This window comes from Macaca nemestrina, chromosome 7 (assembly GCF_043159975.1).
Source record: "Macaca nemestrina isolate mMacNem1 chromosome 7, mMacNem.hap1, whole genome shotgun sequence".
Taxonomy (NCBI): Eukaryota; Metazoa; Chordata; class Mammalia; order Primates; family Cercopithecidae; genus Macaca; species Macaca nemestrina.
The window spans coordinates 15789160-15801289 of record NC_092131.1 but is presented as its reverse complement, the minus strand read 5'-3'; the positions used below and the strand labels follow the sequence as shown (position 1 = coordinate 15801289).

The following is a 12130-nucleotide window of genomic DNA, read 5'->3' as shown; positions in this document are numbered from 1 at the left end:
GGAAAAGAAAGGAAAGAAAGGAAGAAAGAAAAGAAAGAAAGAAAGAGAAAATAGTAGCCCAAGGAAAAAAAAAACCTTTAAGACAAGAGTTTCACTCATTGCCCAGGCTGGAGTGCAATGGCACAATCTCAGCTCACGGCAACCTCCGCTTCCTGGGTTCAAACAATTCTCCTGCCTCAGCCTCCCAAGTAGCTGGGATTACAGGTGCCCGCCACCACACCCAGCTAATTTTTATATTTTTAGTAGAGACACACACACACATATATATATACACATATACATATATATTTTTTTTTCGGAGACAAGAGTCTCACTCTATTGCGCCAGGCTGGAATGCAGTGGTGAGCCCTCGGCTCTCTGCAACCTCTGCCTCCCAGGTTCAAGCGATTCTTAGTCTCCTGAGTAGCTGGGATTACAGGTGTGTGCCACCACGCCCAGCTAATTTTTGTAGTTTTAGTAGAGACGAAGTTTCACCATGTTGCCCAGACGTCTTGAACTCCTGCCCTGAAGTGATCTGCCCGCCTCAGCCTCCTGAATTGCTGGGATTATAGGCGTGAGCCACTGTGCCCAGCCTGGAGGTCATCAATATTAATTATCGAATCCTCCTAAAAATTTAAAACATCAAGATTTATTTTTCTACTTAAGATTTTAAAATATTTTGATTATGCATTGAATCTATTTTGTATTTGTACAAGTCCAATGGGCCAGTTTTAAGAGTTTTAAGAATTTCGTAGCTCTTGGCACTAGCATGATTTTTTTTTTTTTTTTTTTTTTTGAGATGGAGTCTCACTCTGTCACCCAGGCTGGAGCGCAATGGCACCATCTCGGCTCACTGTAACCTCTGCCACCCAGGTTCAAGTGATTCTCCTGCCTCAGCCTCCCAAGTAGCTGGGATTACAGGCACCTTGCCACCGCGCCCAGCTAATCTTTGTAGTTTTTACTACAGACGGGGTTTCACCATCTTGGCCAGGCTGGTCTTGAACTCCTGACCTCGTGATCCACCCACCTTGGCCTCTCAAAATGCTGGGATTACAGGTGTGAGCTACCACGCCCGGCCGGCACTAGCATGATTTCAAAAATTAGTATCAAAAATTCAGACATTCAAAATGTGATTTAGGCTCTGACTGGAATAAAATTTATTCAACTTAATATTAAATGAAACAATATGGACTACTGGTAGTTTTGTCTTTAATGATACTCAACTGGTTTTGAGTTTTTTTCCTCATTGGCTTTGGCATCATGAATAAAGCCTTAAGAAAAATCAAGTTTTAAGGACAAAAACAAAGCACCTCCTTAAACAAAATATTCTGTGAATTGTAAATTATTTGGCCAAGATCTTAGTATAGAGTTTACCTGCAGCAGCCTTTTCAAACAGTTTATATTACTGAAATATTTATATGTTGATTACTGTAAAAAACATATATTGATGGTTTTAGATCAGAGATTAACTATTCTGAATTTTTAAAACATAAATTACTCATTAAATCCATGACATCTGAAAATATGAAAGCGGTATTTCCAAGGCTTATTTAAACTTCTACTAGCATCACCACTGTACATACTTGATCCCAGTAATACAAATTATACATTAGAAAAATGATACCAATAGTTTAAATATTAAACATTAAGATGTTCCCAATTAGTAAAACAGAATGGAAATCTTTAATACAGTTCTTAGCAGGACAGTTCTTGTGAATTTAGTTGTTCCTGACTTTCTTGCAGGTGGTTTACAGTAAATGGCAGTACCTGATATATAAGCTATAGCTTTGCATAACTTTTAACTTTTGTGATACTATGGTTACTTGCACTGGCATATTTTCATACTGGCCAATCAATTAAGAAATAGAATCTAAACATTCAATTACATTTAAGCCAACCCCACCAAGATGGCAGTTCACTAGTGATTCTGGATCTGCCTGCTAAATGTAACAATTTCACAACAAACTACACAAACACATTCAAACGCATCCAGTGTGTGCTCACCTCTGCTTTAAAAACTCTCCAGCTGGCCAGGCGCGGTGGCTCATGCCTGTAATCCCAACATTTTGGGAGGCCAAGGCAGGCAGACCACCTGAGGTCCGGAGTTCGAGACCAGCCTGGCCAAACATGATGAAACCATGTCTCTACCAAAAATACAAAAATCAGCTGGGTATGGTGGTGGGCGCCTGTAATCCCAGCTACTCTGGAGGCTGAGGCAGAAGAATCGCTTGAACCCAGGAGGTGGAAGTTGTAATGAGCCAAGATCACGCCAATGCACTCCAGCCTGGGCAACAGAGCGAGACTCCGTCTCAAAAAAAGCAAAAACAAAAACAACCAAAAAAACCTCTCTAGCAAATAAAAGTCAAACATGCCGTATTTTCTTAAGTGCTTTAACTAGGGTATATATGAACTTTATAAACGCTAAAATTAAAATTTTAAAATGCATATTGGTTTTCTCATTTTTATATTAGGTAGCTCATCAATTCAAGTGTATGAAAAGTTTAACGTAACTTTTCAATGGAAAAAGGTAATGAACAAATATCCATGGAAAATATGACTAACACACCTGTAATAACATAAATGTTCAGTCTTAAAATATTTAGCTTTTTAAATCTTGAGGGAGTAGTACTAAACTCTAACATCTCTTGTAGTTTTAAAGTTTTATAATTCTTCTGAAACATTTTTAATTATTAAAAGAAAACTTTAGATTTTAAAATAAAACTATCCTTTTGTGTAAGGGAAACTTCAGAAAACTTTGGCACAAAATAATGACTTAAAAAATCTGTTATATCCAAGAAAAAGCTATTTCATAATCATAAATAAATTTTTTCTTCTCTTTTCAGTTAGCAATAAATCCTAGATCAAAAAACTTTCCCTGATGAAATGTGTGCAGCCACACACCAGTAGGGCAATATACCATACTTTAATTTTCTAAGTTGTCAGCTGAAATTTCTTGGATTTTAGCTTATGAACAATTCAACATTCAAAAGAGCTTCAAAAGGGCTGGAGAATGAGGGATGGGGAACACAGAAACTAAAACATCAAATTCAGAGAGACACGGTTTTCACCAAAATGGTACTATCCTATTGACCCAGCAAGAAACTCTCTATACATCTCAGTTAAAGAGAATATTTATCAAAACTATGGACTTTCTTATTTACAGACCCACTAAGTACTGTGACTTCTACAGTTCTTAAGCTATCTAAACATGATGCAAGTGCCAAATCACAGTATAAATTTAAACATTTTCATTAATTATTTTCATGTTCCAGATCACCATCTTTGACAAGCTATACCTACTAAAAGATGTGAAGTAGACACCTATATTCCATGACTCAACTGTAAAGAGAACAGAAAGCTCCAGTCATAGGAGAAAAAAATAAAATAAAACTGCTATTAAAATTGAAGGCCAAATTTCATGTATTATACATTCATGGTGGGTACGTATGTTTAGTCTTCTAACAGAAGGAGACTTGCCTGCATACTATGCTTCTCCTAGTTTTCTCAATTGGAGAAGGAAAAAATAAGGCGCAGGAAGAAGGGGTTGCAACAAAGCTGTAAGGTTTTGATGTAAGTGAAAAGATATTCATAAAGCATCTGGGAAAGCATCTGGGAAAGCACATGCTCACACATTTTAAAAAACGCTCATTTATTCTCAAGTACTTGCGCAGGGCTGATTTCAGAGTTTAGGAATGCACCAGTCATGAAATAATGATCCCATCACAGGACTTAAAATGCTAGACCTCAGAAAAGATTACCATCTTTCAAAAGAATTGTGGGAAAATAATGAAAACCAGGTCGCAGAAAAGTTGTGATCAGAGAAAATAACACAAGAAAACACTGGAGCACACAGTATACAGTTGAAGGGAGGACTGTTTATCCTTCTAGAACCATTACTATTATCAACACAGACTAGAGATACTTTCCTGAAAGGTTAATTTGGTTAATAAGAAATGAAAGTCACTATTAGATGATGTGAGCCAAATTATCTACAAGAGAGAAAAAGAAAACTGGAAAAAGCCTGAGGCAAGAGCTAATTAGCTGGTCTGCAAAAAGATCCAAGAAAAATGCCCCTAATTTTAGACATGTTAGATATTGCACACTCAAAAAAGAAAAAGAAACATTTAGAAAACTATTTTGTATGTCTTTAATTGCTGAATGCCTCTTTGGCTAATATTTGGAAGATCATTATTTAGTCCTACAACTGACGCATTGTTCCACTTGCCCATCATTTTGTTTGCAAACCACTAAAAGTCTTATTTCCTCATCTCTTTGACACATTACCAAAGTGGACCCTATGCTGTAATCACACAGAATAATGTTGGAAAGTATGAATATCTCAATTATTTTTTAAAGGTATTATTTTTTTCCTTCTGTTTTCAAATCATTTCTGACAGTTTCTAAAGACATGGTCACAGCTGCCTGAAGCATGTCTTCTTCACCCATAGCATCACCTGTTGGGAAACAAAACCACATTTCTTTAAAATTTCCAGAAAATTCTCAAAGTCATCAAAAGGTAAGCTCTCAGAAAATGTATTTCTATTTGAGCACGAGTTTCTTTTTTTGATTTAATGCATATAAAGCAAAACTTACTTTTATAGTTCTATATATTTTGACAAATACACTGTCAAGATATACAACCATTCCATTGCCCCAGAAAACTCCCTCATGCTGCCCCTTTGTGGTCAATCCCCAATTCCTAATCCCAGCTAGCCAACAGTATATTCTCTGTCCAACAGTTTCATCTTTTCCTGCATGTCATATAAAAGGCATCAGTAGATATGTAGCCTTTTGAATATGGCTTCTTTCACTTAGTGTAATGCATTTGGGATTTGTTGTGTATATCACCAATTTGTTGTGTATATCAACAATATCAGCAGTTCATGTTGATATACTCATGTTGTGATATACTCATGTTGTGTATATCAACAATTCATGTTGATATACTCATGTTGATATACACAACAAAAACCCAACTTTCTATTTTGAAATAATTGTCAATTCAAAGGAAGTTGCAAAGATATTTCAGAGCGGTTTCGGGTATTCTTCTGCCCAATTTCACCCAACAGTTACATCTTACGTAACTAAAGATCAAACTAAAACCTAGATAGTGACATTGGCACAATGTTATATGTAGTTCTACATGGCATTTTATCACACGTGTATTCATGTAACCATGAGCACTACAATCAAGACATAGAAGTGTTATAATACCACAAAGATCTCCCTCCTATCAATTTATATTCACACCCACCTCTCTTTCACCCACTTTCTCTAACTAGCGGCAACCACTAATATGTTCTCTATCTCTATACAGCTGTCATTTTTAGAACGTTGAACAAATGGAATCATACAGTATAAGACCCTTTGAGGCTTTTTTGCACTCAGCATAATGCCCCTGAGATCCAGCCACGGTGCTGCCTGTGCCAACAGTTGGTTTCTTTTTAATCCTGACAGTAGAGTATTACATGCTATGGATGTACTACAGTTTGTTTCACTGTAGGACATTTTGGTCATTTCCAGTTTTTGATTATTACAAGTAAAGCTGCTATAAACATTCATGTACATGTTTTTGTGAGAATATAAATTTCTATTTTTGGCTGGGCACAGTGGCTCAAGCCTGTAATACCAGCACTTAGGGAGGCCAAGGCAGGCAGACTGCTTGAGCCCAGGAGTTCAAGACCAGCCTGGGCAATTGTGTCAGTGGAACAATGCATCAGTTGTAGGTCTAAATAATGATCTTCCAGGCTGGGCGCAGTGGCTCACACCTGTAATCCCAGGACTTTGGGAAACTGAGGCGGGTGGATCACGAGGTCAGGAGTTCGAGACCTGCCTGACCAACATGGTGAAACCCCATCTCTACTGAAAATACAAAAAATTAGCCAGTCATGGTGGCACACGCCTGTAGTCCCAGCTACTTGGGAGGCTGAGGCAGGAGATTCGCTTGAACTCAGGAGGCAGAGGTTGCAGTAAGCCGAGATCACGCCACTGCACTCCAGCCTGGGTGACAGAGTGAGACTCTGCCAGAAGAAGGAAGAAGAAGGAGGGAGGGAGGAGGAGGGAGGGAGGAGGGAGGAGGAGGAGGAGGAGGAGGAGGAGGAGAAGAAGGATCTTACAAATATTAGCCAAAGAGGCATTCAGCAATTAAAGACATTTAAAATAGTTTTCTAAATGTCTGTTTTTCTTTTTTGATTGTGCAGCATTGCCCAGGCTGGTCTTGAACTCCTGGGCTCAAGCAATCTGCCTGCCTTGGCCTCTCTAAGTGCTAATTACAGCACTTACGGAGTGTAATACTGAAAAAAAAATTTAAAAATTAAATAAATAAATTTCTGTTTTTCTGGGACAAATGCCCAGGAGTATAGATGCTATGTCATATGGTCAGGGTATGTTACGTTTTTAAACAAATAGTGAAATTACTTTCCAAAGTGCCTGCATCAATTCAAAAGAAATATAGAAAGGTTACCTCCCTTTATATACTTTGACCCTCCTTCATTTGTAACATAATTGCCTTAAATATTTCCAGTATATATACTGAAAAACAAATCAGTGCTATAATTCTTGCTTCAACCATCAATTTAGAAAATTCAAAAGGAGAGTAAAGTCTATGTGTTTACCCATATTTTACTCTTTTTATTGTTCTTTCTTCCTTCCTGATGTTCCAAAATTACTTCTTTTATCATTTCTTTTTGGTTTAGAGAAATTCCTTTAGCCATTCTTTTAGGGTAGGTCTGCTGAAGAAAAATTGTTAATTTTCCCTTCACTCCTGAAGGATATTTCTCTGGATGTGTAACTCTGGGTTTAGAGTTGTTTTCTTGTTTTTGTTTTTTTAGACGAGGTCTCGCTCTGTCACTCAGGCTGGAGTACAGTGGCACAAGCTTGGCTCACTGCAACCTCCACTTCCCGAGTTCAAGCAATTCTCCTGCCTCAGCCTCCTGAGTAGCTGGGACTACAGGTGCCCACCAACAAGCCCGGCTAAATTTTTTTTTTTTTTTTGAGACGGAGTCTCACTCAACTGCCCAGGCTGGAGTGCAGTGGCCCAACCTTGGCTCACTGCAACCTTTGCCTCCCAGGTTCAAGCAATTCCCCCGCCTCGGCCTCCCAAGTAGCTAGGATTACAGGCATGTGCCACCACACCCAGCTAAATTTTGTATTTTTAGTAGAGACAGGGTTTCCCCATGTTGGCCAGGCTGGTCTCGAACTCCTGACTTCAGGTGATCCTCTCACTTCAGCCTCCAAAAGTGCTGGGATTACAGGTGTGAACCACCGTGCCCAGCCTAGAGATATTTTCTTTCAGCACTAGAAAAATTGTTGTATGTATCCCTTCCTTCTGGCCTTTATGATCTCTGATGGGAAATCTGCTGTCATTCAAATTGTTGTAGGTAAGGTCATTTCTTGCTAATTTCAAGATCTTCATTTTTTGTCTGCAGTGTTCAGAAATCTGACTATGATATGTCTCTGTGAATTTCTTTGAGTTTATCATATTTGAACTTCATTCAGCTTTTTTAATCCATAGGTTTCTGACTTTTGCCAAATTTGGGAATTTTTCAGCCATGACTTCTTCCTCCAATATTTTTTCAGCCCTACCCTCTTTCTCCTCTCCTTCTGGGACTCCATGACATAAATTTAGATGGAGTCTTGCTCTATTGCCCAGGCTGGAGTGCAGTGGCGCAATCTTGGCTCACTGCAGCCTCTGTCTCCCAGGTTTCAGTGATTCTCCTGCCTCCGCCTCCCCAGTAACTGAGATTACAGGCATGCGCCACCATGCCTGGCTAATTTTTGTATTTTTAGTAGAGATGGGGTTTCACCATGTTGGCCAATCTGGTCTTGAACTCCTGACCTTAAGTGTTCAGCCCACCTCGGCCTCCCAAAGTGCTGGGATTATAGGTGTGAGCCACCGTGCCCGGCTTAGTGATTTTCAATTGAATCTTGAAAATTTGGGGTATTACGTTATGAGAATGTGAATCTTATTTACATCTTCCAATTTGGCAAGCCTCCTCTGACACAGCACTGGCAGCAGGAAAAAGGGAGTGCCACCTCACTACAACCAGAGGGGAGTGAAAGTTCAGGCTTCTTCAAGGCCTGTGATAACACGGAGTGGTGGTCATGGGCATTACTGCTGAATGCACACGGGAGTTCTAGTCCCCTAGTCTTCCACTGACATCTGACTGGGAGGGAGAGGAATGCCTTGTTACTGATCCCCACGTGGCCTCCACGGACATTGTGGAGGTGTCCTTGTTACTGCTGGATGCCAGCAACAGTCTGGATTCTCTACTAGGCCTCTTCTCTGACATTACCCCCATAGGAGCCAGAGAGATGCCTATGTATTATTAGGTGGACGTTCAGGCTCCCTGTGACCACTGACACCGTGGGAAAGGAGTGTTATCACCTCCTGGAGGGAAGGAAAACCCCAGCTCCCCAGGCAGCCTTCTCTGACACCATGTTGGCTGGGAAAGGGGAGAAGTGTACCTTATGACTTCCAGGTTGCGGTACATATCTTGACTTCCACTCGGCCTTTGCTGACAGGGTTTGGGGCCAGTTTATTCTGTGGTGTTTGACTATAGTCAAGTGCTTATTATCTAAAAGTTTTTGTCTTGCTAGGCTGCCTCTTTTGGCTAAAGAGAGCAGGCTTTTTATGGGGTTTTCTCTTGGTCTGAGCCCACAGCTTCTCCAGCACCAAGCCCAGGATAAATGAGGCAAAAAGAAAATCCAGGCCACTCCCCACCACGCTGCTCCTCTGGTTCCAAGGTCTGTCTTCTCCCTGCCTTTGAGATTCAGCTCATGTTTTTTTCTTTTTGAGACGCAGTTTTGCTCTTGTTGCCCAGGCTAGAGTGCAATGGTGCGATCTCAGCTCAGCGCGACCTCTGCTTCCCGGGATCGAGCAATTCTCCTGCCTCAGCCTCCCAAGTAGCTGGGATTACAGGCATGCGCCACCATGCCCAACTAATTTTGTATTTTTAGTAGAGACAGGGTTTCTGCACATTGGTCAGGCTGGTCTTGAACTCCCGACCTCAGGTGATCTGCCCACCTCAGCCTCCCAAAGTGCTGGGATTACACGTGTGAGCCACCGCGCCTGGCCCAGCTTATGTTTTATACAAATGTTGAGGTGTTTTGGCTGTACTTAAGAGGAGGAATAGAAAAAAGTACCAGTTCATCCCTTTTATTATTCAATTGTTTGGATATACCACAGTTTGTGTATTTGTTAACTAAATGAAGGTCTACATTTAGGCAGTTTATAATTTTGGGCAATTATGAATAAAGATGCTATAATCCTTTTTTGGTTTTTTTGAGATGGAGTTTCGGTCTTGTCGCCCAGGCTGAAGTGCAGTGGTACGATCTTGGCTCACTGCAACCTCTGCCTCCCGGGTTCAAGTGATTCTCCTGCCTCAGCCTCCTGGGATTACATGTGCCCACTATCACACCCAGAAAATTTTTGTATTTTTAGCAGAGATGGGGTTTCACCATGTTGACCAAGACCATGCTGGTCTTGAACTCCTGACCTCAGGTGATCCACCAGCCTCGGCCTCCCAAAGTGCGGGGATAACAGGCGTAAGTCACTGTGTCCAGCCCTTTTTTTTTGAGACAGTCTTGCTCTGTCACCCAGGCTGGAGTATAGTGGCACGATCTCGGCTCACTGAAACTTCCGCCTCCCGGGTTCATGTGATTCTCCTGCCTCAGCCTCCTGAAGAGCTGGGACTACAGGTGCCCGCCATCATGCCTGGCTAATTTTTGTATTTGAAGTAGAGACGGGGTTTTGCCATGTTGGCCAGGCTGGTCTTGAACTCTTCACCTCAGGTGATCCACCAACTTCGGCCTCCCAAAGTGCTGGGATAATAGGCATGGGCCACCATGCCTGGCCAGCTATAAGCATTTGATACAAGTTTTTATGTGAACCTAAGTTTTCTTTTCTCTTGGTTATATATACATGATTAGGATGGCTGGATCATATGGCTAAGTATACATTTATCAAAAAAATGCCAAACTGTTTCCCAAAGCTGTACACTTTTACATTCCCATTAACAGTGTATGAGTCTCAGCTGCCTGGATCCTTGTCAACACTTGGTATTGTCAGTTTTATTTCCTCATTAAGCCACACCTACAGGGGTGCCGTGGTATCTCATTGTGGTTTTATTGTGCATCTCCCTGTGACTAGTGATGCTGAGAGTCTCTTCATGGGCTTGTCATCCCTATGTCTTATTTGGTGAAGTACCTTTTCAAATTCTTCACCTTTTTATTGAGTTGCTCTCTTATTGTTCAGTTTTAAGAGTTCTTTATATATTCTGCTTATAATTTCTTTGTCAGATACAGTTACTTTTTCTCTCAACTTCTACTACTAATTGGCCAAACTTTAAGACATATTTAAACCGAGACCTGGAAAGTAACTCTGCACTTCCCATTGTTATTTAGATTATACTCAAGTATTTTTCATTTTCTGGGTGGTAAAATGTATTTATTTTTCACCTACTAATATTCATGATTTCTGGCCGGGCACAGTGGCTCACACCTGTAATCCCAGCACTTTGTGAGGCCAAGATCATGAGGTCAGGAGATTGAGACAATCATGGCTAACACAGTGAAACCCTGTCTCTACTAAAAATACAAAATATTAGCCAGTTGAGGTGGCAGGCACCTGTAGTCCCAGCTACTTGGGAGGCTGAGGCAGGAGAATGGCGTGAACCTGGGAAGCGGAGCTTGCAGTGAGCTGAGATCGTGCCACTGCACTCCAGCCTGGGTGACAGAGCGAGACTCCGTCTCAAAAAATAAAAAATAAAAAATAAAAAATAAATCATGATTTCTAAGGAATTTTTGGAGACTGTACAAATTACTGTGAAGTTTAAATTATTATGTTAAAGTAGTCATTAAATGTTCTAGCAATCCTCTCCTGCCTTGGTTTCCCAAAGTGCTGGGATTACAGGTGTGAGCCACCACGTCTAGCTTTTTTTTTTTTTTTTTTTTTTGGTAACTGCTCCTTAATCCAGGGAAATTTAGTAGATTAAAAATTTACTTAAGAGTCTTAATATGATTAAAGAGGGGATGAAGAATAATGTAAAGCAAAAATCAGATGGAGCCCATATGTCAGATAAAAGTGTGAAGGTAGCGAACATGATGAAGCAGGCCTTACCTAGATCACTCCCAAGTGCTCCTGAACTGGTGGTTGGCCTTTCACATGGATGTGAACTCTGTCCTGATAGGTCCCCCTGCTGCTGCTGCTGCTGCTGCTTCTGCTGTTGCTGCTGTCTGAAACATTCAAAAGTGAATGTATATTTAAAAAACAAAACTTAAAAGAATAAATACACCATGAGAAAAACTATTCATGTGGAAAATACACTGTTCCACAAATCAAAGTAGTCACTGACATTAAAAGAATGCAAGAGCAGTTAGTCTGATATAGATTACTTTAAAATATAGAAGTGCTGATCTAGGAAACCTAGACATAAAATTTAAATTTATCAGACAAATTAAGAGGTAGGTATTTTCATCACAAAATAACCTATCATGGCCAGGCATGGTGGCTCACACCTGTAATCCCAGCACTTTGGGAGGCCGAGGCAGGTGGATGGCCTGAGGTCAGGAGTTTGACACCAGCCTGGCCAACACAGTGAAACCCCATCTCTACTAAAAATACAAAAATTAGCCAGGTGTGGTGGCAGGCACCTGTAATCCCAGCTACTTTGGGAGCCTGAGGCAGGAGAATCACTTGAACTGGGAAGGTAGAGATTGCAGTGAGCCAAGATCGCGCCACTGCACTCCAGCCTGGGTGACAGAGCAAGACTCTGTCTCAAAAAACAAACAAACACACAAACAAACAAACCTATCATACAAAAAGATTCACTGGTAGCTATTCTTATGCAAATGAGTGTTGGTTTATAGACCCTTAATATTGTTGAAAGTCACTGAAAATAAGTACCTTTGATCAGATAAAGCATCTCAAACTACCATGTGAGTTAACATAATGTTTCCATGGCTGGCTCATTCTTTTGATTCAGGTCTGAGCTTAACAATCTCCCCAGAGATGCCTTTCCTGACCATCCCACCAAAAGTAGCCATCTGACATTCTCATTATTTCATCACTTCGTTTTAATTCTCAGCATAAACTTACCATCTGGTGTTCTCCTTATTTCCCTCTTTATGGCGTGTAAGCTAATGAGAGTGC

At 40.6% G+C, this 12130-nt stretch overlaps 1 protein-coding gene and 1 long non-coding RNA gene across 12 annotated transcripts in view; one reads left to right on the top strand and one right to left on the bottom strand.

The window, feature by feature from the left end:
• Nucleotides 1-12130, bottom strand: part of LOC105467545 (ataxin 3) — a 65708-nt gene that overhangs the window by 17898 nt on the left and 35680 nt on the right. For 3 of the 5 annotated variants that reach the window (XM_011717206.3, XM_011717209.3, XM_071099700.1), the window contains 2 exons: nucleotides 11099-11214; nucleotides 3608-4433 (listed from right to left, as the gene is read on the bottom strand). In XM_011717206.3, coding sequence (XP_011715508.2) covers nucleotides 4339-4433; nucleotides 11099-11214 — 211 coding nt within the window. In that variant the 3' untranslated portion in view covers nucleotides 3608-4338. Of the gene's footprint in view, nucleotides 1-3607; nucleotides 4434-11098; nucleotides 11215-12130 lie in introns of those variants that run through there. The other 2 variants (XR_011625613.1, XM_011717207.2) reach the window with 1 other exon arrangement.
• The window catches only part of LOC139364208 (uncharacterized), a 65632-nt gene that overhangs the window by 19260 nt on the left and 34242 nt on the right, over nucleotides 1-12130 (top strand). For 5 of the 7 annotated variants that reach the window (XR_011625616.1, XR_011625617.1, XR_011625614.1 and 2 more), the window contains exon 2: nucleotides 3252-4495. This is a non-coding gene — a long non-coding RNA (uncharacterized lncRNA). The remainder of the gene's footprint in view (nucleotides 1-3251; nucleotides 4496-12130) is intronic. The other 2 variants (XR_011625620.1, XR_011625619.1) reach the window with 1 other exon arrangement.